At 44.6% G+C, this 22,180-nt stretch overlaps 1 protein-coding gene across 2 annotated transcripts; it reads right to left on the bottom strand.

Moving 5' to 3' along the window:
• Window positions 1-8,286: 8,286 nt before the first annotated feature.
• nox5 (NADPH oxidase, EF-hand calcium binding domain 5) lies at window positions 8,287-21,579 on the bottom strand. 2 transcript variants are annotated; one of them, XM_035395228.1, is made up of 17 exons: window positions 20,871-21,577; window positions 19,266-19,389; window positions 18,851-19,001; window positions 17,925-18,135; window positions 17,262-17,499; window positions 16,390-16,543; window positions 15,867-16,042; window positions 14,800-14,982; window positions 14,293-14,425; window positions 13,790-13,932; window positions 13,308-13,487; window positions 12,795-12,839; window positions 12,311-12,435; window positions 11,139-11,223; window positions 10,956-11,055; window positions 9,955-10,121; window positions 8,287-9,424 (listed from the first exon to the last, which is right to left on the bottom strand). In XM_035395228.1, the coding sequence occupies exons 2-17, from the start codon at window positions 19,383-19,385 to the stop codon at window positions 9,293-9,295; spliced, it is 2,343 nt and encodes a 780-aa protein (XP_035251119.1). In that variant the 5' UTR covers window positions 19,386-19,389; window positions 20,871-21,577; the 3' UTR covers window positions 8,287-9,292. The 2 variants fall into 2 exon arrangements, with proteins under 2 accessions (XP_035251119.1, XP_035251120.1); XM_035395229.1 differs by lacking the exons at window positions 8,287-9,424; window positions 9,955-10,121 and having other exon boundaries at window positions 10,979-11,082; window positions 20,871-21,579.
• Window positions 21,580-22,180: the final 601 nt, after the last annotated feature.

The raw sequence follows: 22,180 nt of genomic DNA, 5'->3' as shown, positions 1-22,180 counted from the left end.
ATTCTGTCTCCAAGGTCATGAAAGATTCATGCCCAGTACTTACAGTGTTTGTTAATGTACTTTAAGAAGAGGATTGCAGAGGCCAAGAGCACAAAGTGCCTGGCCTTTATGAATATTTACAGTGCCGTCCTCTCCCTCTCCAACAGCCCTGCTTACCACCCAAACCCAAAACTTCTCTGACACTGAGGTGCAGCCTGGGACACAGGCCAGGCACAGAGAGAGAGAGACAGAGAGGTGGAGGACAAGACTTGGGTGAGCCCCATATATCTCCAGCGTAGTGCTATGTACTGTTTCTGGCTGGGTTGTTATATCCTTTTGTATTCTGAAACTTGTCAAAGAAAAAATACATCACTGCACCTTTTTACAGGTTCTGAACTTGTCTATGAGAGCAACAAGGAGCAAAAGAGACTATAGATACTGAATATACTCTGTGGTATATTTAAATGTGTGTGAGTCTCTTCTCTGTGTGTGCTGTAGTGCTTAAGGAGCTAGGCTTGTACCCCTTAAGGCTGCAGGTTTGATTCATAGGTGGGACACTGCTGTACCACTGAGGGAAGGTACTCAAACTAGGTTTCCTCAGTAAATACTCAGCTAGCATTTATTAATTCATAATCTGTAAACAAAAATAAGCTATGCACACTGCCCTGGATAAAAGTGTCTGCTTAGCAAATGAATTATGTATCGTTCCTCTGTGTCCATGGAATTATAACTTTGTTTCCTCTGTCTTATTCAGTGTGCAGCACTGCTCTCTTAAATGAGTTCTGCAGGACTCAGTGCTTTCCTTTTTCCTCTAGGCCTCACTGCTTCTCTCAGTGGGAAATCTGACAAGATGGAGGCAGCAGCAGACATTGAGTTGTCTGCTGGGAGGCAATTTGTTGTGCTTCCAAAGGAGAAGATGAAAAACAAATTCTGTCTTTTCCAGTATCCAAGTGAAGGCATATTTCTGGGGGTTTGGGGGTTCAAAAAAGCATGAGGTGAAAAACTCCCAGTGGGAAGATAAATCCTCAAATGGTGGCAAGAAAAAACTCCCAGATGGGGAGAAATCTCAGGAGGAACCCGGCTATAGAGGGGAAGGCCATTCTCCACTGGCTGGCCTGGTGTAGATTAGCACTAGAATGTAACAGAAATGTAATAAGAGATCTATCAAAGAAAATAAAATGGCTTGAGCAGGTTGCAGTTGAGATAATAAACTAACAGAAACAGAAGTAGTCCAAAATGTATAGTTCAGTATAGCGCAGTTTTGTTGGACGGGGTGACACATCTGGAGCTCCAGGCTGCATCAAGACATGGACATGAAGCAGGGGAGGAACAGGACTGCAGTGGTCCATGACCACGGAGTGAGGGACAGGGCTGGGGCGGTCCATGACCACGGAGTGAGGGACAGGGCTGGAGCGGTCCATGACCACGGAGTGAGGGACAGGGCTGGAGCGGTCCATGACCACGGAGTGAGGGACAGGGCTGGAGCGGTCCATGACCACGGAGTGAGGGACAGGGCTGGGGCGGTCCATGACCACGGAGTGAGGGACAGGGCTGGAGCGGTCCATGACCACGGAGTGAGGGACAGGGCTGGAGCGGTCCATGACCACGGAGTGAGGGACAGGGCTGGAGCGGTCCATGACCACGGAGTGAGGGACAGGGCTGGAGCGGTCCATGACCACGGAGTGAGGGACAGGGCTGGAGCGGTCCATGACCACGGAGTGAGGGACAGGGCTGGAGCGGTCCATGACCACGGAGTGAGGGACAGGGCTGGAGCAGTCCATGAGGGTGAGGCCTCAGGGAAAAAGAAACAGAGAAGTCGAGGTTAGGCACTGTAAGATCATCAACACGCAAAATGTAAAAATCTAGACTAAACACAATAAATACTAAAGATGCTCCATCTATCTTCTATCCTACGGTCTTTGGCTATTTACAATTGTTCAGCCTGTACTTAATTTGAAGCATTGGATTGAACAGTACTCTTCTCATCATATGTATTTCTCTAAGAAAGGTCCTCTATCTTACTGAACAGTGAAGACTGGGCAGGAGTCCATATCTGTGGTTCAGGGCCTGGAAGCCCCTCTGAGTGGTAATTGCTCTAGCAGAGGCAGTTATCTGTGTTAGTCACCAGCAGCGAGGCACTGAACTTTATAGTGCACAACAATCCTGCCCCCTTCCCCCTGCAGATCAGCTACCCTGTATATCGGCCAACCAGCAGGCAGGGATGGCCCCATTGTGTGTGTGTGTGTGTGTGTGTGTGTGTGCGTGTGTGTGTGTATGTGTGTGTGTGGGGGAGGGGGGGGAGTGTTTGTGTGTGTGTGCGTGTGTGGAGTGGAGGGGGAGGGTGTTTGTGTGTGTGGGGGGGGTTGGGGTGTTTGTGTGTGTGTGTGTGGGGGGGGGTGTTTGTGTGTGTGTGGAGTTTGGGGGGTGTTTGTGTGTGTATGTGTGTGTGTCTGGGTGTGTGTGTGGGGGGGGTATTTGTGTGTGTGTGTGTGTGTGTGTGGAGTTGGGGGGGTGTTTGTGTGTGTATGTGTGTGTGTCTGGGTGTGTGTGGGGGGGGGGGGGTTTGTGTGTGTGTGTGTGCGTGTGTGGAGTTGGGGGGGTTGTTTGTGTGTGTATGTGTGTGTGTGTCTGGGTGTGTGTGTGTGTGTGTGGAGTGGGGGGGGGGGGGGGTTAGCAGCACATCTGCCTTTCCCATTTCACACTGCAAAAGGACATGCTCATTTGGAATATGCAAAGGGCTGTAGTACCTTGTTTATCACTGGGGTGGGAAAGCTGTGGCCCACTCCACAAGCTCAGGGCAGCACTGCACTGGCGCTGGAGAAATAACTTCTGTCACACAATGTTCTCAAGTTGTCCCGCAGGGGAGGAGGGTGAAGGAATTGAAATAGAAATCGCCCCCAGATAGAGCTAGCCTGTCAGTCACCTGACAGTCAAGCCACCCTGCTCTACTTGTTGAGATGATTGTGTTTGCTGCCACACTCTTCCCCCTTAAACACAACCCATTCCACCCCCCTGGTCACGTCAGTGATTTAGAGCCTGCAGGCAGCACTATATAGGCCCAGACCTCCACTTGGCAACAGCCTTTGTGGTGTGAAATTGACCTTTATTACTTTCAATTGATGCTGTGCTGTCTGAGTACAGCATTGCAATGTCGTAACTAAGCGAAACCATATGTTGTCAAGTGTAAGCCTTTTCAATGTCCTCTACGGCAGAGCGAGTGTCACACCAAAAGCATTTAAGTGTTCCCACACAGCTGAAGCTCCATGCTGCCATCACACACTAGAATCAAAGTATTTTTTCTGAACGTGGTTCTCCTGCAAATCATAAATTATGTGCTGTTATTGTGTGGTTATGGCACTTCCGGGTGCACTGTCCTAATAAGCAGAGTTAAAGTGGTCCTCAGTAGTCACTCACAACCTTCCAACGGACATGCCTGGGGATTTCTGTAGGTCACATAAATCTAAGCCTTGTGACTTCAATACTGGTCTGTGCTCACTGTCCCAATATTAAGCCTGAAATGACCTTACCTGACATAAAACTGATTTATCAGGAGAGTTTTTCCACTTAAAGCCTGCTTTGTTAGAACGTGTCAGAGAGAGGGATTGGGGCAAAGCTCTGACTGGCTGCCACACTCTTCCAAAAGGATAATGGAAATTATGTAAATCGACATTGGCCATGAAAATGTAACACAGGAAGCCATGCAAATCAAAAAAGCCCATGAATACCTCAGGATGGTAATTACATTTACCTCTGTACAATCCCTCTTTTATTACAGCTCATTCATTATAATGCTGAGCGAGGACTGGAGTGTCACTGTGCTTGATAGCTGCAGGACTGAATATCTTCCTCATTCACGATGGAATCACACACCGTAGTAATTGCTCGGCACAGCAAATCACAGGGAAACTGAACCCAGGCCAAGTCGTAAAAAACAGAGTGAGGAAAAACGTTCTTTTCTTTATCATCTTCAAGGGAATATTTCCACCTTTTATGAGGAGAGCTTTGAGGGGCTGAGAGACGGGAGACATAGGCCTATTTGGCGGGAAGGAATGGCTTGCCCGGTAATGATCAGCCGCGCTGTTCAATTAGCTCAGCCTGTTGAAGAGCCCGGTTCCCCGGCTATGCGCCCCGGCCACGGCTGTTTGATGCAACCCGGTGTTTACAGTGCAGACGGTCCTCCGCCGCGTGTTAGCTTGCATGTAAAGCAGGATGTAATTAAGCACAGTCCCTTGTTGCGCTATGTGATTAGCCGTGGCACTGGAAGATGGGTTTCCGGGAGGTAGGCCCAGCTTGAAGAGATCGCTCATTAGATGGTGACATGGTGGTCATTAGATTAAAGGGAGTGGTGTTTTACAGAGAGACACGTTGTCTCTTCCTTGGCCTTCTCCCTTAAATTAATGTTATATTTTGGTCACATGTCTAGGTGCTTAGTGGAAAAAGTCCTGGGGCAAGTTTCAGCATGTACCCCCATACTCTGCCTACAGGACAGCCCTAAAAATTTGTGATTGAGTCTGAAAAAAGCACAACAATGGTTTCTAAAAGCTGAGTACTCAGTAAGAGCCTGAAAGATTTTAATTAGTAAGCAATGTAAATATTAAAATTGGGACAAAAACCTACTGTATCCCACTATCTTATCAGCAGGCCAACTATGTAAGCTGGGGCCCAAAATCTGTGATGACACCTCTGCATAGACCTGTATAATGGCATCCATAATGCAGACAACATTGCTTGAAGATTAAATACCAGTGTTTTTATTGTGATTATTAACTGTACAATGTTGCTTAATTCTACGGATGAACTACACTGATATTTTACAACCTCATTTGGGGGTCCCTGCTTTTGATATCTGGATCCAGCTGGTGGAAACATTTTAATCCTCTCTGTGCTGTGATCAGCCATGTTGTTATTTTAAGGATCAATTCTATTGTGCGTCTGCTGAATTATAAGGACTACCCAATTGCTAAAAGAGCCCTCCAGTGATTCAATATCTATGGATGTTCATTTCATAGAGTACATTTGCTGCTGAATCACAGTTCACAATGGACTGCAAGGCAATGCAATATCCCTGTAACCCTTCAACAATGCTCTAAAAATCTTTATAATAGGCAAATCATGAATGCATTGAGTTGAATGTCCTTTCTCAAAATCTCTTTGTTTTGGTTAGTTTGGTTGCTTATAAGAATTCGCAGAATGTATTATGTTTGGGCTATTGATTAGACCATTATGTATCCCCCTGTTGCTTGTATTGGCTAAAAAGCATTCTGCCACTCAGTATTTATCTCATAGCAATCCACAGACTGTAGGTTCAGGTGAGGTGAGGTATTCTCGACAGATTTCATGACAAAGTGAAAGTATCAAGGCCGTGGACTGATAATTCAGAGCTTCTCAAATCTTTTCCAGATTCTTATTTTGTGCTCTCCCCAACTCTGTTGAATTTCACATTCGGGGCACAAGTTCATCAAATCATTTTTTAGAGATCATGCCAGAACCTTAGAGAGGCAGTTTATAGAGTATATACAGACTCTTAGTCAGTGGATTTAGTGCTCAGAGTTGGGACTGCTGGAATATCAGTACATTGATGAGATACCAGTCCTGTCCAACAAGCTCGGGTGGCACAGTTGGACACCTACTCCAAACTCTGTTCGAACAGCTGGATTATGAGACATGTCTCCTCATGTCCTCAGCTCAGCAGTCACAGTTCCTAAACCAGAGGTTTGGATCTCAAATGAGCTCTGCCCCTCCCCCTTTCACCTCCCCCAAGGTGCTTTTAATCCTAAATGGAAATTTAACTGCAGTAATAAAACTCGTGTTAAGAGTGTCTTCCACGAGACCAGGAGGTTATGGCCCAGTTCTCGGCCTAGTCATGCTGGTGATTTTAGAATTGATACCCAGCACTTCTCCGCTTGGTTGTCAACATAAAACAGCGATGGATTAGAGTAATGACCCTGCACTAGACTGCGATGCTCGTATATCACACTGTGTGACATGGCAGAAATCAGGGAATCTCTGGCTCTATTACATTATTCATTGGTTGAATAGCTGCCCTTATCCAGAGTGATTTAGACAGCTTACATACTGTTACTTACTATCCATTCATACAGCTGCATTTTTACTGAAGCTATTTCAGGGTAAGCACCTTGCTGAAGGATATAATGACAGTTTCCCTCCACTAATTTGAACCTGCAACCCAAGTCTAAAGCCGTAATTCCCAAAAACTGTTCTTACTCTAGTACCCCACACTCTAAAAACACCCTCAGTTTACAGAACCCCAGTGGGAGAGTTAGCTTATTTGGCAGCTTTGAATTGAGGGTAATTAAAATTTGAGTTTTAATAGTAAACAGAAGTCACTGGTTCGTCCCAGATATATAACCTGGCCTTTGTGGAAAGGAAGAAAAGGCAGCTGTGAGTCAGCTTCAGCCTCCTGAATATACCTCCGATGTGAGAGAGTGAGGAAAAAGGGTGCAGCCTTAGCCTTAGCTCTACCTGCACCAGCTAGAATCCAGTGGGTTTTATGGTATTTTCCTGTGGTAATATCCTAGAAAATAGGAGATCAAATTGAGATACAAGGACTTGCATGTGTTACAATGGTCCAGACTTGCATGAATCACAGAGCAATTCTACATCATCCCCTGAATGAGGCAACCTCTGACACTGTGAAATACTTTCCCCTGCATACAAAGGCCCTGCTTACGATCATATCTGATACGGGTGACAGATCGGTCTTCTCTGTATCTGATATTCTGCATGTGGTCGTCCGTTTGCAATTCATTTTTAAAGTCTTGTGTATCTGATTCAGTATGTTTGAACTGAGATCCCATTTATGGTCATTGTGGAATGTTATTTGTCAGTAGAAACAGATGACATAAGAAGCTGCATGCTTGAGGACTTATATTCAGGCCGATACCAGTTAAATCCTAGACTACCGCCAGGTGCAATTCAAATGGGATTTGGACAAATCCAATCCATGTTAGATTTTTGTCTATAGATCAGTCAACAAATGTGACATGTATCAGACTTGGTTGCACAGTATGTACATTTTTCTGCTGCAGGATTATCAATACTCAACCAAATATTACCAGAGGTGGAATGCATGATCATCATCTTTGGGTCATTGTTATTGGTATAACTTTCATGCTTGATATCATATTGCAGTGGCATCCCTGTATACCACACACTCGTACCTGTAAAACATAGGTTAATGTAAGCCTTGCAAAAAAGGACATATATAGGCTCTTCAGGGATATGTTTGGACAACCCTGGCATATTGACATCTCCAGCAGTAGTAGTAGGTGAGTGAGGTGCTTTATGGTTGTGGTACCGTGGTGGTCATGGGTCCCCAGTATCTGTGATGTGAGGTTTACTGCTCTGTTTAGTTCCATCTCAGTGCTGAGCGAAGGTGTCTGATACTGAGAAATGAGTTCCGTCAGCAGTGGTCTCAGTGAAGTCATTTGGGCCTGCGTAACTCCACCCAACAGAGCGATTCAACAGCAACATTTGTTTTGCAGAGCGCTTGCTCCCAGATTGGTCATTGGTGAGACAAATCGTGTAAGTGCCTCCAGCACACTCCTTTCAGTGGAAAAATTAAGGCTGCAAAGGTCTACGGTGTGTGTACGTGTGTGTGTGCGTGCGTGCGTGTGTGTATGCGTGTGTGGCTGGGTGTGTGTGTGTGTGTGAACATGGTACTAGAAGGTTGCATCATTTTCTCTGGTTATGATGCAGTCTCTCTCGAAGTGCAAATAATAGCAGTGTTCACATCTCATCCGTGAACAACACAATCACACAGTCAGCATGCCCTCCCATCAAGCCTAGAAAAAGTACGTGTAGAGGCTCATACAATCATTACTCGGCTCGATGCAATTGTATCATGGGAAGCATTTACGTCTCCCCCTCCCTCCCTCCCCTCCACACTCGCCCTCCACAGAAATGAACAAATGAGGAGATACAGTGTTGTGAACAATACAAATGACTGGTCTCAAAGCGGTTGTTTAAACCACATCCCCGCATTCAGCTCAGACAACCCGCATCGATCTAGCCTCTTCAGAAATTACAGGTTTTGGCTAATCTGTCTGAGAGCTCTGTGCTTAAAGACCCTTTGGATCAGACCCACTCCCTTAAGCATCAGAAAAAAGGGGCGCAAATGTTATCTGTGAAGCTGGCAGTCCTGAGGGAAAAAACTACGCTCGGAGGGCCCAGCACTCCTAAAGAGAGGCCGCTCCCTTTGCAAACCTTATCTCACATGTTCTGTGAGAGAGGTGACATTTACCTCTGAACCGCTGAAGTGGAATTCATGGAATGAATACAAAGCCATTTAAATGTCTTCCTACTTTATTCATACATAAGTTATGCAGTGCTTGAAAGCACTGAATAACAGGGAAGAATGTTCCAGAAGACTCATTTACAGTCACACCGAAGTGGACAGAATCTATCAATACCTAACTGGACATTTCGTTTTCATTCCCTTCTTTCTTATTAGGAGACGCCCTCTTGTGATGAATACATGTTACTACATAGAAATACTGTCATCAGAAATGGAATACATGTAGCATAAAAGCAAATAGTTACACAATTCTAAAGTTACGCAGAATAAATTCACAAGAGTCTAAATGTTATTTACAATGTACAAGACAGAACACCACTAATCCTGTATATCAGACCTATATACACAAGGTTCAATGAATTGTACTGGGTCCTAAACTAAAGAAATAAATCAATAACACTGATTGTGGTGCTTTCGTCATTTGGAGGGATGCACTTTCAAATGTTTTTTCAGGTCATAATTCAGACACAGTGGCAGAAAGCACTAGTGGCATGAATGCTAAACAATTTGTCATCTCTCTACATTATCATGGCTTGTTTTTAACCATATACTCAAAGTGCGTGTGCACCATAAAATGTACAGTATTCCTAAATTCTAGAGTCTAAGAGCAATTTACATTATGCCAAGGTAACACAATGTTAACCGATACACAACCTTCAATATACAACCTTATCAATTCATTCAATTTGAACTATTTAGCCAAGTCCCAATGTTTATTATTTACAGCAGATTGCAAAGGTCATTTGTCAGCAGCCCGTTGGGGTCTGGATGAGCCAGTGCTACATGTGAATGTTCAGCTCAGGGCTGCAGATGCAGCCAGGACAGGAAGCAGGGTGAGACCCCCGGAAGCCTGGCGGAACCCCAGGGAGCAGGGTGGGACCCCAGGAAGCAGGGTGGGACCCCAGGAAGCAGGACAGGACCCCAGAAAGCAGGGTGGGACCCCAGAAAGCAGGGCGAGATCAGGGCGGGACCCCAGATGCAGGGGCCTGGACGCTCTCAGAAGTTCTCTTTGTAGAACTTGAAGCCAAATTTCTCGCAGTGGGCCTTGATGATTTTGGCGAGAGCAGGGGAGCCGCAGTAGAACACGTGAACCTTACCCTTCTTCTCTTCCGCAATCTTCTGGAACACCTGCGGGTTATCTCATCAGCGTCAGGTGCCGAGCACACACCGACAAAGCACAGAACAAACAAGCAAGATTTCATTTCCATTTCCTCAACAACGGGGCTTTTGGTTCATTGCTATGATTTTTCTATTGCATGAAGAAAGCTTAGCTTAATAATGTGCAATTATTCTGTGCATCCTACACCAGTTGTCATACAATGATTTTGAGTGCCATTTTAAACTGAGAAATAAAATATAAATAAACTAGTCTAAAACATATAATTTGTTCTTTAGTGTCATGGCAACCCTCATGACAAAAAACTTAAACTGGGTTTTATGTGACTTTATTCAATAGAAATGTGTATGCATGAAAGCAAAGCCAATTGTTTTATTTAACACTGTTACAAGCATTTAAGTGTTCACAGAAACTCCTTGAAAATAAAGAGCATAACACATAGCTGCCCCCCTGTGGACACATGTCATATTGCAGTTCAGATGTACTTCGGTTGGAGACATAGCCATTAATAAAGCATACAAAAATGGCAGATCTGACCCACCTTGCTCCACTCGGGCCTCCCCGGCTGGGTGCGGGTTCGCAGCCCAGTAATGGAGTCCCGCTTCTCTTTCTTGGCCAGGAGGTCCAGCGCCATCTGGAGGCCAATAGCCTTCATGTCGTTTTTACTCAGAGCTGAGGTCATGTACATGTGCATCTCCAAGAATCGGCCTAAGAGAACACACATATTCATGTACATGTGTGAACAAATGCACAAACACAGACAAAAAAACAACTACTGATCCCTCATAAATATAATTCAATATTTATGTTTAAACATATACATGGGTGACAAATTAAAGGAAAAACCTGAATAAATGCGTGAAGAAACAAAATGAATGTGGATGCCTCCATACAGGTGTACTACAAGATAAAATTAAGCAATTAACATCATATCATGCTCAGTGCCATGTATAGAAATGTTGAGCAGGCCCAGTTGACCTCGATTTTGGATCAAGATGGCAAGAGGAAAAGATCTTAGTGACTTTGAAGGAGCATTTATTAGTGGGGTATGGATGGCAGGAGCTTCAGACACAAGGTCTGCTCAACTGGCTAGTGTTTCAAAAGGAACTGTGACTAAAGTGACATCTCCATTTAGATCTATGGGAAAGACATTAGTAAATGGGGTTGGAAATTGTGGTCGAAAGTCCAAATTCAAATCTCCGAATCTCAACCCAGTTGAACGCCTATGGGAGATTTTAGACCGACATGTTAGACAGAGTTCTCGACCTCCATCATTAAAACACCAAATGAGGGAATATCTTTTGGAGGAATGGTGTTCTACCCCTCGGGTAGAGTTCCAGAGACCTATAGAATCTATGCCAAGGCATATTGTAGCTTTTCTGGGAGCTTGTGGTGGCCCAACACCTTACTAAGACACTTTATGTTGGTTTTTTCTTTAATTAGTCACCCGTCTGTATATATCATGCAATGTAAATTAGCTCTCCCCACACTCTGTCTTTTTTTGTCTCAACACCTCTCTCTCACACACACACACTTTCTCACCCTCTGGTTCAGCGTCTGCCTGATCCATCTCCAGTTTTGTCAGCAGACTCACAAACCATTCAAAGGACTTCTGGTCTCGGTTGATCCAGATGAAGTCCACCTAGATGGAGGCCACAAACAACACAAACTGAAATGTAATGTTGGGATGCTAGCCTGTTTTCACTGTTGCCCTGGAAGACTTACCTTCCGCAACTTCATCTCGCTGTCTTTGATGGTCTCACACCAGGAATAGCTGCAGTTAGGGCAGTTCTGCTTCCTCATGCGATAGCTGCAGGCAAGAACGACAACACACTACTCACAGGACTAGAAATATAGTACAATGAATATTGTCAGTATTATAATATAAACTTAAATAATAACTTTATTTAAAGAGCACTTTTCCAGCAAAAAGCACAAAGTGCTTTACAAAAATAAAAAAATAAAGTACAATAGTATAAAACCACAAAAAGCAATAAAAGCAGTTTAACATAATGAATGATTAAAAAAAAAATACCACGGTTAAAAGTGTTTTTATTAAAATGACATCATCACTTTTCCCAAAAATAGAAAGCTTGCCTCATTCTTTGTACACGTTAATGGTTCATGGCTATGAGACAAATAAAGTTTATTCAAAACACCTTGAAATTAAAACTTGTCTAATGTAATCTAACATCTAAATTTACCGATAGCTTGCCTTTTTGAAAATAAGAGGCTTATTTGCAAAACTATCAATAAGACTTTTGGTTGCACTTTGATTCTGTGCCAGTGTGTGCAGTCTAATTGGTACAGAGTGGTGATGTAGCTAAAGTGCTGATATGTGTTTTGAGTGTGAAGTCTCACCCTGTGTTCACACATTAGCACTTATCAGAGACAAATCTTCCTATTGACTGTCATGGGAAAATGTTAAAAAAGCCTGCTACTGTGCAACTTTGCCCAGTGCAGTAGAATTGGTTGTCATAGCGGCCATGGCAGAGGTACAACACTGCTGCACTTATGCTGCAATTCCCAGTCAATCAGTACATGTGTACATTTTAAATCTCAAAGCATTAAATTGCAAATAATACACAAAATATCTTTCTAAAATGACCCAACTAGGTGACAGGTTTATCAGGGTGAGGATTTTAGGGGTGAGAAGGGGTTGACTATTTTCTGCACACTTATGTAATCGGAAACATTTTTTCCACTAATGTGTGAACACAGGATCAGTGTGGTGTCTTTGGAATGCGCAGTCTAGGTGTGTGGTATTAGTGCTGGTGTGTGTTTGGAGTGTGCAGTCTCCATGTGTTGTATCAGTGCCCATCTATCTTTGGAGTGTGTGGTTTCAGTGTGTGTTATCAGTGCTTCTTGAGCCAAATGGGCCTGGACCCCAGACTCACCGGTACATGATGCTCTGCAGGATAGAGGCAAAGGGTGTGATCCCAATCCCTGCTCCAATCAGGATCGCATGCTCAGAGGCAAAGATCTGCCTCGTAGGGGTACCATAAGGCCCATCCACATAACACTGAGAGACACAGGAGTCACAGAATACAACACAGTGTCACATGGTGCACTCAGCCTTCATACATGTGTATACTGAACCATCCAACATCACAGTATTTAAGTCCTGTGTAACTGAGATAGATATTAGAGTATTCAAATTGGAAATACTGTAATACACAGCACACTTCACTTACACAAGAATAATTTAGCATTTGATGTAACAGTATAATATGCCACAATTTAAATATTTATCACCGAGCTCCCCTGTTAAGGGTATGTTTCAAAGCCCTCAGCCCCATGCAGTGGAATCCAAGAAACACAAAGATGTGTAAAAGAAAAAGCACATCCATTGAATAATAGCACATTAAAGCATGTACTTACCTTTATGTTACAAAACCTATGATTGTCGCTCAGTTTTGCAGAGATCTGTGGGTTTAAATGTTTAGAGATGAGTGATGCACAGTGCAAAACATGTACGATCAGTGTCAACCATCAAAAGATAAAAATAAGTATGGGTTATGATATGAAGGAGGGGCAGTAACTGACATCAATAATATTTAGTACGTGCATGATATTAAAGTTATGAATATTTAAATTATTCAGCAGTATAAAGCCAAATTCTACTGCAGCTCTACCAATCTCACACGAAAGAGCTGAGGTTTTTGAAAGAGCCTTTTAAACAAAAGGTCATTGAGTGAAGCGGTGTCAGCCCACTGCTTTGGCAGGGCACCAACAGTCCCTGTTTTGGACCATTGTACCCTTTTGGCATTGGCTATTTGGCCCGGGAAAGCTGACTTGAACAATATTTGGAACAGGCCCCAGAATAAGACTGCTGCTCTCGCTGAGTGTGCGATCCCAAATCCAGGGTGGACAGGGCGGGAGGCCGATGCCCACCTCTCTGAGCTGGGGAGCGTCTCCACGCTCGGCCAGGGCCAGCTGATCCACGTGGGCCCCCGGGGGTCCAGACGGGGGTCCAGACGGGGGCCCGCTGGGTCGATATGAGGTCAGCTCGATGGCGTCATCTTTATTAGAGGCCACGGACCCATTGCAGCTCGGAGAGTTGAACAGGTCCTCCTGCAGGGTGCAACGTTAACGCTTCCATTACAGGCCATCACACAGACCCATGCGTACAATCTGACAAATATAATAACTGACTAATTCAGAAAGAACAGTAAAGCCGGTCATTGAATGCCCCCCCCCCCCCCTTCCCCCCCGCTGGACTATGCAAATTGCTTATAGCACCTAAAGGGGTGCTTAACTCTGACAAACCTGACTTCATCAGACAGATGCATCAAGCATCATGGAGAAGGAAGGAAAAAAGATGAAGGCAGAGAGAAATGATGGAGGTAAGAGGAGAATGGATAAAGAGTAGGGACCTGCGTTGTCCTCAGGTGCCTACGGTCCCGTAAGCTCGCAGTCAGCCGCTTGGTGCTGACCCCCTGGGTCTCTGACTGTCTGAAGTACTCATAGAGGCGGTTTGTCCACTGGCCCATGGAGCGGACATGAAGCCACATCGTGTCTGTGAACAGGAGGGTGGGGTATTAGCACAGATTCTCTACAGCAACCAGATTGTCTGCAACTGTAGTCCCTAACATGCTCTAAACTTCCCCCTAGAGGTTCTGGTTAGTAATACAGGCCTATGGTGCTAGATCTGCAGTTATGAACGCGCATAAGAGGCCCCAAATTGGATCTTTTCAACTTCAAAAGTAAAGAGGCAGAACCTTCAGTGTTAAGTGCACAGAGCTGACCATCAGGTTATTGTAGAGAATGTGTGCTGTAAGTGAGAGAGTGTGCATGGGTGATGCACCAGTGAATCAGTGCAGCACCAGCCTGAAGCTGCTGTTAAGGAGGGAGGGGTCTCTGCGGTCGGGGACGGTACCTTGCTGCTCTGGCGCACTGCTGATTGTGAAGGGGTGCCACTCGTACTTGGCAATCACTGGGATGTTAACGTAGACATAGTCTCCCGGCTTGAAGTGGAAAAACTGTGGTCGCTTGATCACCAGGTGGGTCACCTTAAAATCACAGCAGGAGAAGAAACTTGTAAGGGCTCCTCCCCATGAAGCCACACTAAAGCTGGCCTGTGGGACAGCAGGCTAGACATTAGTCAAAGCCACAAATGGGTGGACGCATGTTTTATCAGTAATTGGTCATTTTAATCAATTATATTCTTTGAGTTCATGACACCCTCGCCAATCGCAACTAAACATACAGCTTGTTTTTTTTAATTTTCCTGAGCCTTTATGTAGGAAATGACTACTAGTACTTTTCTTCTATCTACACTTATAGGACCTGCATAGTTTATAACACTGAAAAACCTCAGTGAAGAATACAGTGCTCTCATTGAACATTGCAGTGATACGCAGTGAGCAAGCACTTAAAACGTCACCTTAGATGGCAACAAGTTGACCTCCACGATGTAGAGACCGCCCATATGAGACATGGCAATGCCCACCAGCTTCTCCAGAAGGAAGATCACCCCGGGAGCCACAAACCACTTCCAAAAGTTGGCACAGTGGACCACCAGCAGGACCCATGTCCAGATGTACAACAGGTGAGACCAGTAGAACACCTGCGGGGCACAGAAGCATGCTATTAATGTGAAAGGTAAAGCGGGGTCAAGCATCTGTGGCTGCCAAGGGCTCTCCTACAGAACAGGACAGGAGGGGTCATGAGACAAGCACTGAGGGCAAACACAGGAACAGCGGTGACAGCAAAGAGGGAGAGCACCAGGGTATCCTGCAGAGGGAGCTCTTTCTGTGGCTTTATGAAAGTGTTTTAGATGGAAGCTGATGTTCATTTATTTATACCATAGAACCCTTCAGCACTGATCCTGGAATATGAAGGTGTCTGTAGGCTCGTACTTGCCTAAATTAAGATCCTGTGTTTAACAAGCTTTTAATCTCCATTTGTTCTCCCAATTTAGAATGTCCAACAGTAACTGTAGACCCATTCCATTACTGTAACATAAAGTCCCTCAGGTGCTCACTAGACCTCTACAATGCACACAGCCAGCTGAGATATTGAGTTTTTGTGATGGTGGACTGCCAGCTGATGCACTTAGTGTAGGCAGAGCACAGTAACCCAATCAACAGAGGAGTTCCCAGTCAAAATTGGGGGAGTATAGCCTGCCAATTGAATCCCTCCCTCTCTATGACCAATTATGTGCTGACCTGGTAATCCCATCTGCCTGGACCAATTCCCTTTTCTTGACTGGAGTGATTAAAGTTTTCTCTCCAGTTCTGAGAATGTCAATGGTTTATGAAGACTTAGAAAATCTCCTGGATTGCAGCCCTGCAGGAGCTGAGCTGGGTTGCCCTGATGTTACAAACTCATATAGCACAGGCTTCCCTATAGGCTGCCACCAGCCCGGTGGATTAGAGAGTGTGATTCCCCATGACCAGACACGGGATGGGTGGGGAACAGTTGGTCCCCATGGCAACAGCAGGCCTTCACCTCGAAGTGGCCGCTACGGCGAACGAAGGTGCTGGAGCACACCACCATGAGGCTGATGATCAGCTGCAGGACCACGCCCGTGATGGAAGCCGTCCCTCCCACCCAGCCAATCCCGGGCCGCGTGGTGAACAGGTACTCCCACAGCCGGTGGGCGCCCTCGTTCTGGGACAGGCTTGCTAAAGGCAGAGACGACATCAGAAACGGCAGCAGGACCACAGGATGCCATTACACAGCTGCAACTGTGACATCATTAGGACATAACCAGGGCAGTTAGCCAATGCATGAGATAATTATAACACATAAAATACTAAAAATGACATTCAATTAAAATTTCAATTACATTCACTTGTACAGCAATGGAGAACATAAAACACTGAATAAAATAAAAACTATTTCAGCAAGCAAGCAGGTAGAGAGTGGCTTTGGCTAACTGACATCACATAAGGTCATAAATAAGTCCACATTTTTTATCAACATATTTTATTTTAATGACTGAGATTGGAGAGTGGTGGAAATGTGTTACCGAAGTTCATGACATGAGCTGCTGTGTGCACCAGGGTGAAGCTGAAGACGGCATAGCCCACCATCTGATGTAGCAGGATGTTCTGGTCCAGGGGCAGGACTCGCACCACCCAGGTGGCCCTGAGCCAGGTGAGACAATGCCGCAGCATCAGCACCTGCACACATAGTTACCACAGAAACGTTCAGCCCCTGCACACACAGTCAACATGGAAACATTCAGCACCTGCACACATAGTTACCATAGAAACATTCAGCACCTGCACACATAGTTACCATAGAAACATTCAGCACCTGCACTCACTGTCAACATGGAAACATTCAGCACCTGCACACATAGTTACCATAGAAATGATCAGCACCTGCACACATCACCACAGAAACATTCAGCACCTGCACACATACAATCACCATGGAGACACTCAGCCCTGGCGCACACAGTAACCATGGAAACACTTAACACTTGCACACAAAATCACCATGGGGACACTCAGTACTCGCAAACAGTCACCATGGAAACACTCAGCACCTTCACACACAGTCCTCATGGGAAATTTCAGTGATTAGTCTCAGGCATGCCTTCACAAACATTTATTCAGATGCCTGAAGCATAACTATAGTGTCCATAGATCAAATAACATGACAAATCTTTTCTGAACGGCATACTTCTTACATCATTCTATGTAACAAATAAGCTTATACATACTTGTATTTCTATGCATGTTATATATTTTGGGTCCCAAGCTGATTAAGTATAAGCAGGAACAAAAGGGAAACAGTGGCCAATGTCAGGACTTTCTCCAGACAGCAAGCAAAGAGCTCACAAGCATTTGCATTGTTTGTATCGCTCAGCGTTCCTCCGTGCTGCACGCTCACCGTGACGAAGGTGCAGTTGAAGTTTAGGCACTGTCCACAGCCCTTGGCCACCATGAGCCAGGGCCCGCCGGGGGTGTGGTGGAGCGCAGCCACGGTGAAGAGCAGCATGTTGAGGCCGGCGTAGCCGCACAGGAAGAGCAGCTTGCGGCTGTTGTTGTGCCAGTACGCGGGGGTCAGGTACCGAGGAGTGCGCCGTTTCTTCTGCTCCAAGGCCGGCGGCTTTAGCCAGTTGGCAGCGCTGAGGGAAGATGCCCACAGTGAGGGAGTCGGAAGAGTGGACAGCCAAAGCCAAAGCCCAGAACACACACGGTCACCATATGGCTAGAACTGCACTGCTGAAGCTGCAAAACAGCATGGAATGCACAAGAGCAGCCAAACATAAAGAAAGGAAATGGCCCCATGGAAATGATATCAGACTGAAATACCCAATTCCCAGTTACTGGTGAGGTATATGTCACATATTCAAGGTGTATGTGTGCGTGTGTGTGTGTATGTGCGTGAGAATGGGAGAGCGAGAGATACAGATAGAGCAGGAGAGAGAGAGACACACATGCACGTGTCTGCATATGTATATGTGTGTGTGTTTCTGTTGAAGTGCGAGAGAGAGGGAGAAAGAGAGAGAGTGAGTGTGTGTTGTGTATGTACATGTTTGAAAGATCTTACCTTATTGTGAGGTTCTCCATCACCTCAGGGAAGCTCTCCAACTCAGCTTTTAGCTCCTCGAAGGTGATGGATCCACTGTTGTCCTTGTCAGCAGACTCAAACAAGGCCAGAGTCAGGTCATCCAGCTTCTCCTCGGGCAGAGAGATGGCGCTCTCCCGCAGACAGGACTTAAGCACTGTCCGTAACTCATCTGGGTCGATCGAGCCACTGCCTGTTTGGCACATTTTCTTTATTGTTAAAACCCTCTTATCTTAAATTTGACCAATGTAACTTCGCTGCTTTAATTTTTACTCAAACCATGGATTTCTAAATGGGATTAACTGCATTGTCTATGACAGCTTTGAATATACGTAATTATGGATCTACCACCTCTGGTTTACATTGAAATATCATTAGTGCTCAGACTGAGAGGTCTTGCCCCAGCTTGTAAGAATGGGTCATCCAGAAATTAATAATGACTCTGTGCTGGGGTCAATGTTTGGAGGACCCATCCCATTCAAAGAGCCCACTAAAGCTGCTGATGCACAGACTACAAAGGTTCGCTCCTCTGTGCAGTCTGCACAGCGTAGATCTAGATCAGTAGTTCCAAAACTTTCTGAGCTCACAACAGTGAGTGAATGTATTTTCTATGGTCCACCTTTTATTACAATATAGCCTAACATATATTCAAATTTGTAAAAAATAAAAAATAAAAATAAAAATGGGAAGAAAAAACATTTTATAAAATGTAAAAGCAGGTTCTATGTGCATTGTAACTGTTGCAAAGGATGTGACGAGTGCAGCACGTAGTTCGTTATATTTGTCATGTATATCTAGGCACCCGCCACAACCACCTCATGATCCGCCCGTGAGCCTCAGCCCAGCTTAGGAACCACTGATCTGGGGAAGTAGACCACAGAAAGATGACTTCACTAGGGCATTCTAACCGTCGACGTCGTACACCTGGAAGAGGAAGTGCAGCTTGTCTGTCTCACTGCCATGAATGAGCAGGTTCAGAGCCTTCAGCAGCTCGTCCAGGCTGATCGTGCTGCTGCCGTCGGAGTCGAACAGCGCAAAGAATCTCTCTGCGAAGAAGGACTGCACACAAAGATCCGGGGCACACTGCTTAGTTACTGCTGAGGGACTGGTGTGCCAGTACCCCAGACGTTAGCAACAGAGAACAGAGAACACACAGGAGACCTTAACCATAGGGAAGCGTCAAGGAACAGTCTGTGAAAACCAGAGGCTGCACACATATATTATGGACGCATTCGCTCGGAAGCGTAGGCTGGGGCAGTTCTACAGTCAATCCCCATATTTGAATTCTGATCAGGGCACTGATGGGTTTTGAACTTGACTCACCTCCTTGACTTTGAGGGCGGTTTTGAACTCATCCAGATCAATCTCTTTGTCCTCTCCTGCGATGCTCTCAAACTGCTTGGTGACCCACTCCAGCCAGCGAGCGTCCTCGTCCAGGCTCATGGTGCTAGTGCAGGGGGAGGACGCTAGGCTTTACTGGGACAAGACAGCACAGCTTCTGTCTCTCCTTCCACTACCTCTTCACATTGTCTATTTACACAATTTCAAATAAAATCCAGGCTTGAGACTTAAAATGGCAACAATTACTGTGCCTGGCCCTGAACTGTATAGCCTGCAATTCCATAAATCAAATGATACGCAGAAGGATTTACATTTCTTCAGAGTCCCTTCTCACTTCAACAAGAAATTTACACACCTCTAGCTGTGCAGATGGTTGCTACGAGTGATTATAATATGGTAGCACTGTACAAAAAAAGAAAATAAAGTAGCGAATAAGAAAAGATAATCTACCGTAGTACCGTTGAAGCAAAATAAACAAAACAACATGTACAGGTTTGGCAACCATACTGATTATACCCCCATTCGCATGCCAGTCTTTAGGAGGATGATCTCCATATCTGGTTTTATATTTAGCTGTAATCTCTTTTGAATTCCCCAAGCTATCATAAACACCTGAAATACTCTGGGGTCTGTCATAATAGCCCTCCTGTGCGGGAGAGCATCACAAGAACTCAACACTGTTGATGTTACCATGGAGATGTCAGAAGCAGCAAGTGCACGGCTGTGAAATCATTAGCGTCCACTAATTGGCCTGGTTAATGAAGGTGCTTAATCGAGGACCCAAGCCTGCTGATTAAATACATTCCACATGCACAAATTCAGCAACACTGCAACTGAAACAGCAGGGTAATGCGCACAAAGCCACACATGCAGGGACATGCACACGTGTCACCCATTCCACCGAGGTTTGTTCTTGTGAAATATTCAAATACATCACTAAAAATTAAATAACAATTTGCTGAAAGAAAATAGCCAAAGTAAAGTGCATGTTCTTGGGGTATGCTCTGCACTTCTATTGTCAAGCCCAGACTGTTCAGCAAGGCATAATACTGATAAGGTTCATATAGGTCCAGTTAATTGTCTTAGCCTGCCATGCAATCTGAGAGAAAGTCTCCACCACTGGAAGTACGGTACTGAATTGGTCAGCATGCCAAAATCTGAAACCTTACTGTACTGTCCCCCAGTTTGGACAAATAGAATTAAAAACTATTTTACCTTACCTGCGGAACTGTAAACTTGGACTCTTTCCTGTCGTTCAGCCCTTAATTTATCCTCCAACCTGCTCTCAAACTCAGCCAACCAAAGGTAGCATGTGTGCTGGAGCCCTCTTCTTATGCTGCAGAGGGCTGCCGTTTGACCACGTTTTTTTTAAACTTTTTTACCAATAGGATATTATTAACACACATATATAAAAACACACACACACACGCATATGCATAGACACACACACACACACATTACAGTACACCTGAAGCAAATCCATCTGAATGTATTCTTTTTTCAAACTCAAAAAACAATTAAAATGAAAAAAAAACAGACATCATAGATTAAATTACAATAGAATGTTGTTGTTTTTTTCTCACTTACCTGTCATTATTTACAGCCTTTTATAAATAACCACTGGTCTCTGCATGGTTTCAGTTCTAATCCTGGCAAGTCACACTGATTTTGCGTCAGAAGATGGGAGTTGTTCTGGCAGCCAGGTCTGAGGTGTTCTTAGGAGAAGCCAGCAGTGATGAGGGAGGGGGGGGGGTTAGGCTGTCCCTGGGTAAGAGCAGCTGTCTCTGACATCCCTCTCAGTCTTGCAACACGGGCCTGCTTAGACAATTCTAAGGAACAGTAACAAGGACAGTCCTCCAGAAAACAATCAACACTTGAATCCCAATAACCCAATAATTATTGCGTGTTTCATGTATTTATGAAAATAACTGCAGGGCAGACATTAATTACACAGAGCACCAGTAGTGTGTAACTGGAGATCAAACAATTTGTGAGAAAGGCAACGCAGTTTGGAGAGGTTGGATTTCAGTATTTGTCTGAAGTTCAAACTTTAGTGAGAAGCAGGAGAGGTCTGCTGATACCTACACAGAAGCTGGCGGAAAAAAAGGATTTCTTATTGAGAAACATAATTAATTTTGATAAGTCCAGATTGACGTGAATGCATATTTTACAGAAACGAATTCCATTTGCTTCCTTGGTTAGAAAAAACAGGGAAATAAAAGAATATTTTTTGGTACAGAATGGTATAAGAATGTCTCTTGAGCACATTCTAATATATATTTTGCAAATGATTGATTGATTGTTATTAGTTAATTGATTATTAAGGCTTGAGGATGGGGGGGGGGGGGGGGGGGGGTTCAAGCATTCCATTACTAATGCCTAATTAGCCTGGTGTCACGTCCCAATTTGAGTGTGCATCTAATGAAGAGCCATATTTAAATTTGCTAGGTCAATAGTTTATTTTGAAATGTTACTAATCATCGGCTTATCAAAGAGCTTTAACTGGTTATTTCTAAATCTAGACAATTTTTAAACATTTTAAAATTTTCCTCAACAGTAGTACAATTGCAGATCTTGAACTTGAAAACCTCTTCCACACTCCCCGTGTTGGAAACCGCCTAACTGAATGTCACCATAAAATGACATGCAAAAAAAAATAGTTTCACCGGTGAAGTGTCCTGAATTAGCGTTCGGACATGCCGTATTTGTAGCCCACAAAATAAAGACAGTAATGGAAAGGATGCTATATAAAGAATACGCCACTAGATGACGGTATTATGCTATTTATAAAGAGTGTCTTTAGAATAGCGTGTCGATTTTCCTAGCCAATGAGTGCAGTAACTTTTAAAAAACGAAAATTTGAAATAACACAGTATCACTTTAACATACTGGATGGC

This window comes from Anguilla anguilla, chromosome 16 (assembly GCF_013347855.1).
Source record: "Anguilla anguilla isolate fAngAng1 chromosome 16, fAngAng1.pri, whole genome shotgun sequence".
In the NCBI taxonomy this organism is placed as follows: Eukaryota; Metazoa; Chordata; class Actinopteri; order Anguilliformes; family Anguillidae; genus Anguilla; species Anguilla anguilla.
The sequence above is the reverse complement of the archived record's forward strand: the minus strand, read 5'-3'. Positions and strand labels throughout refer to the sequence as shown.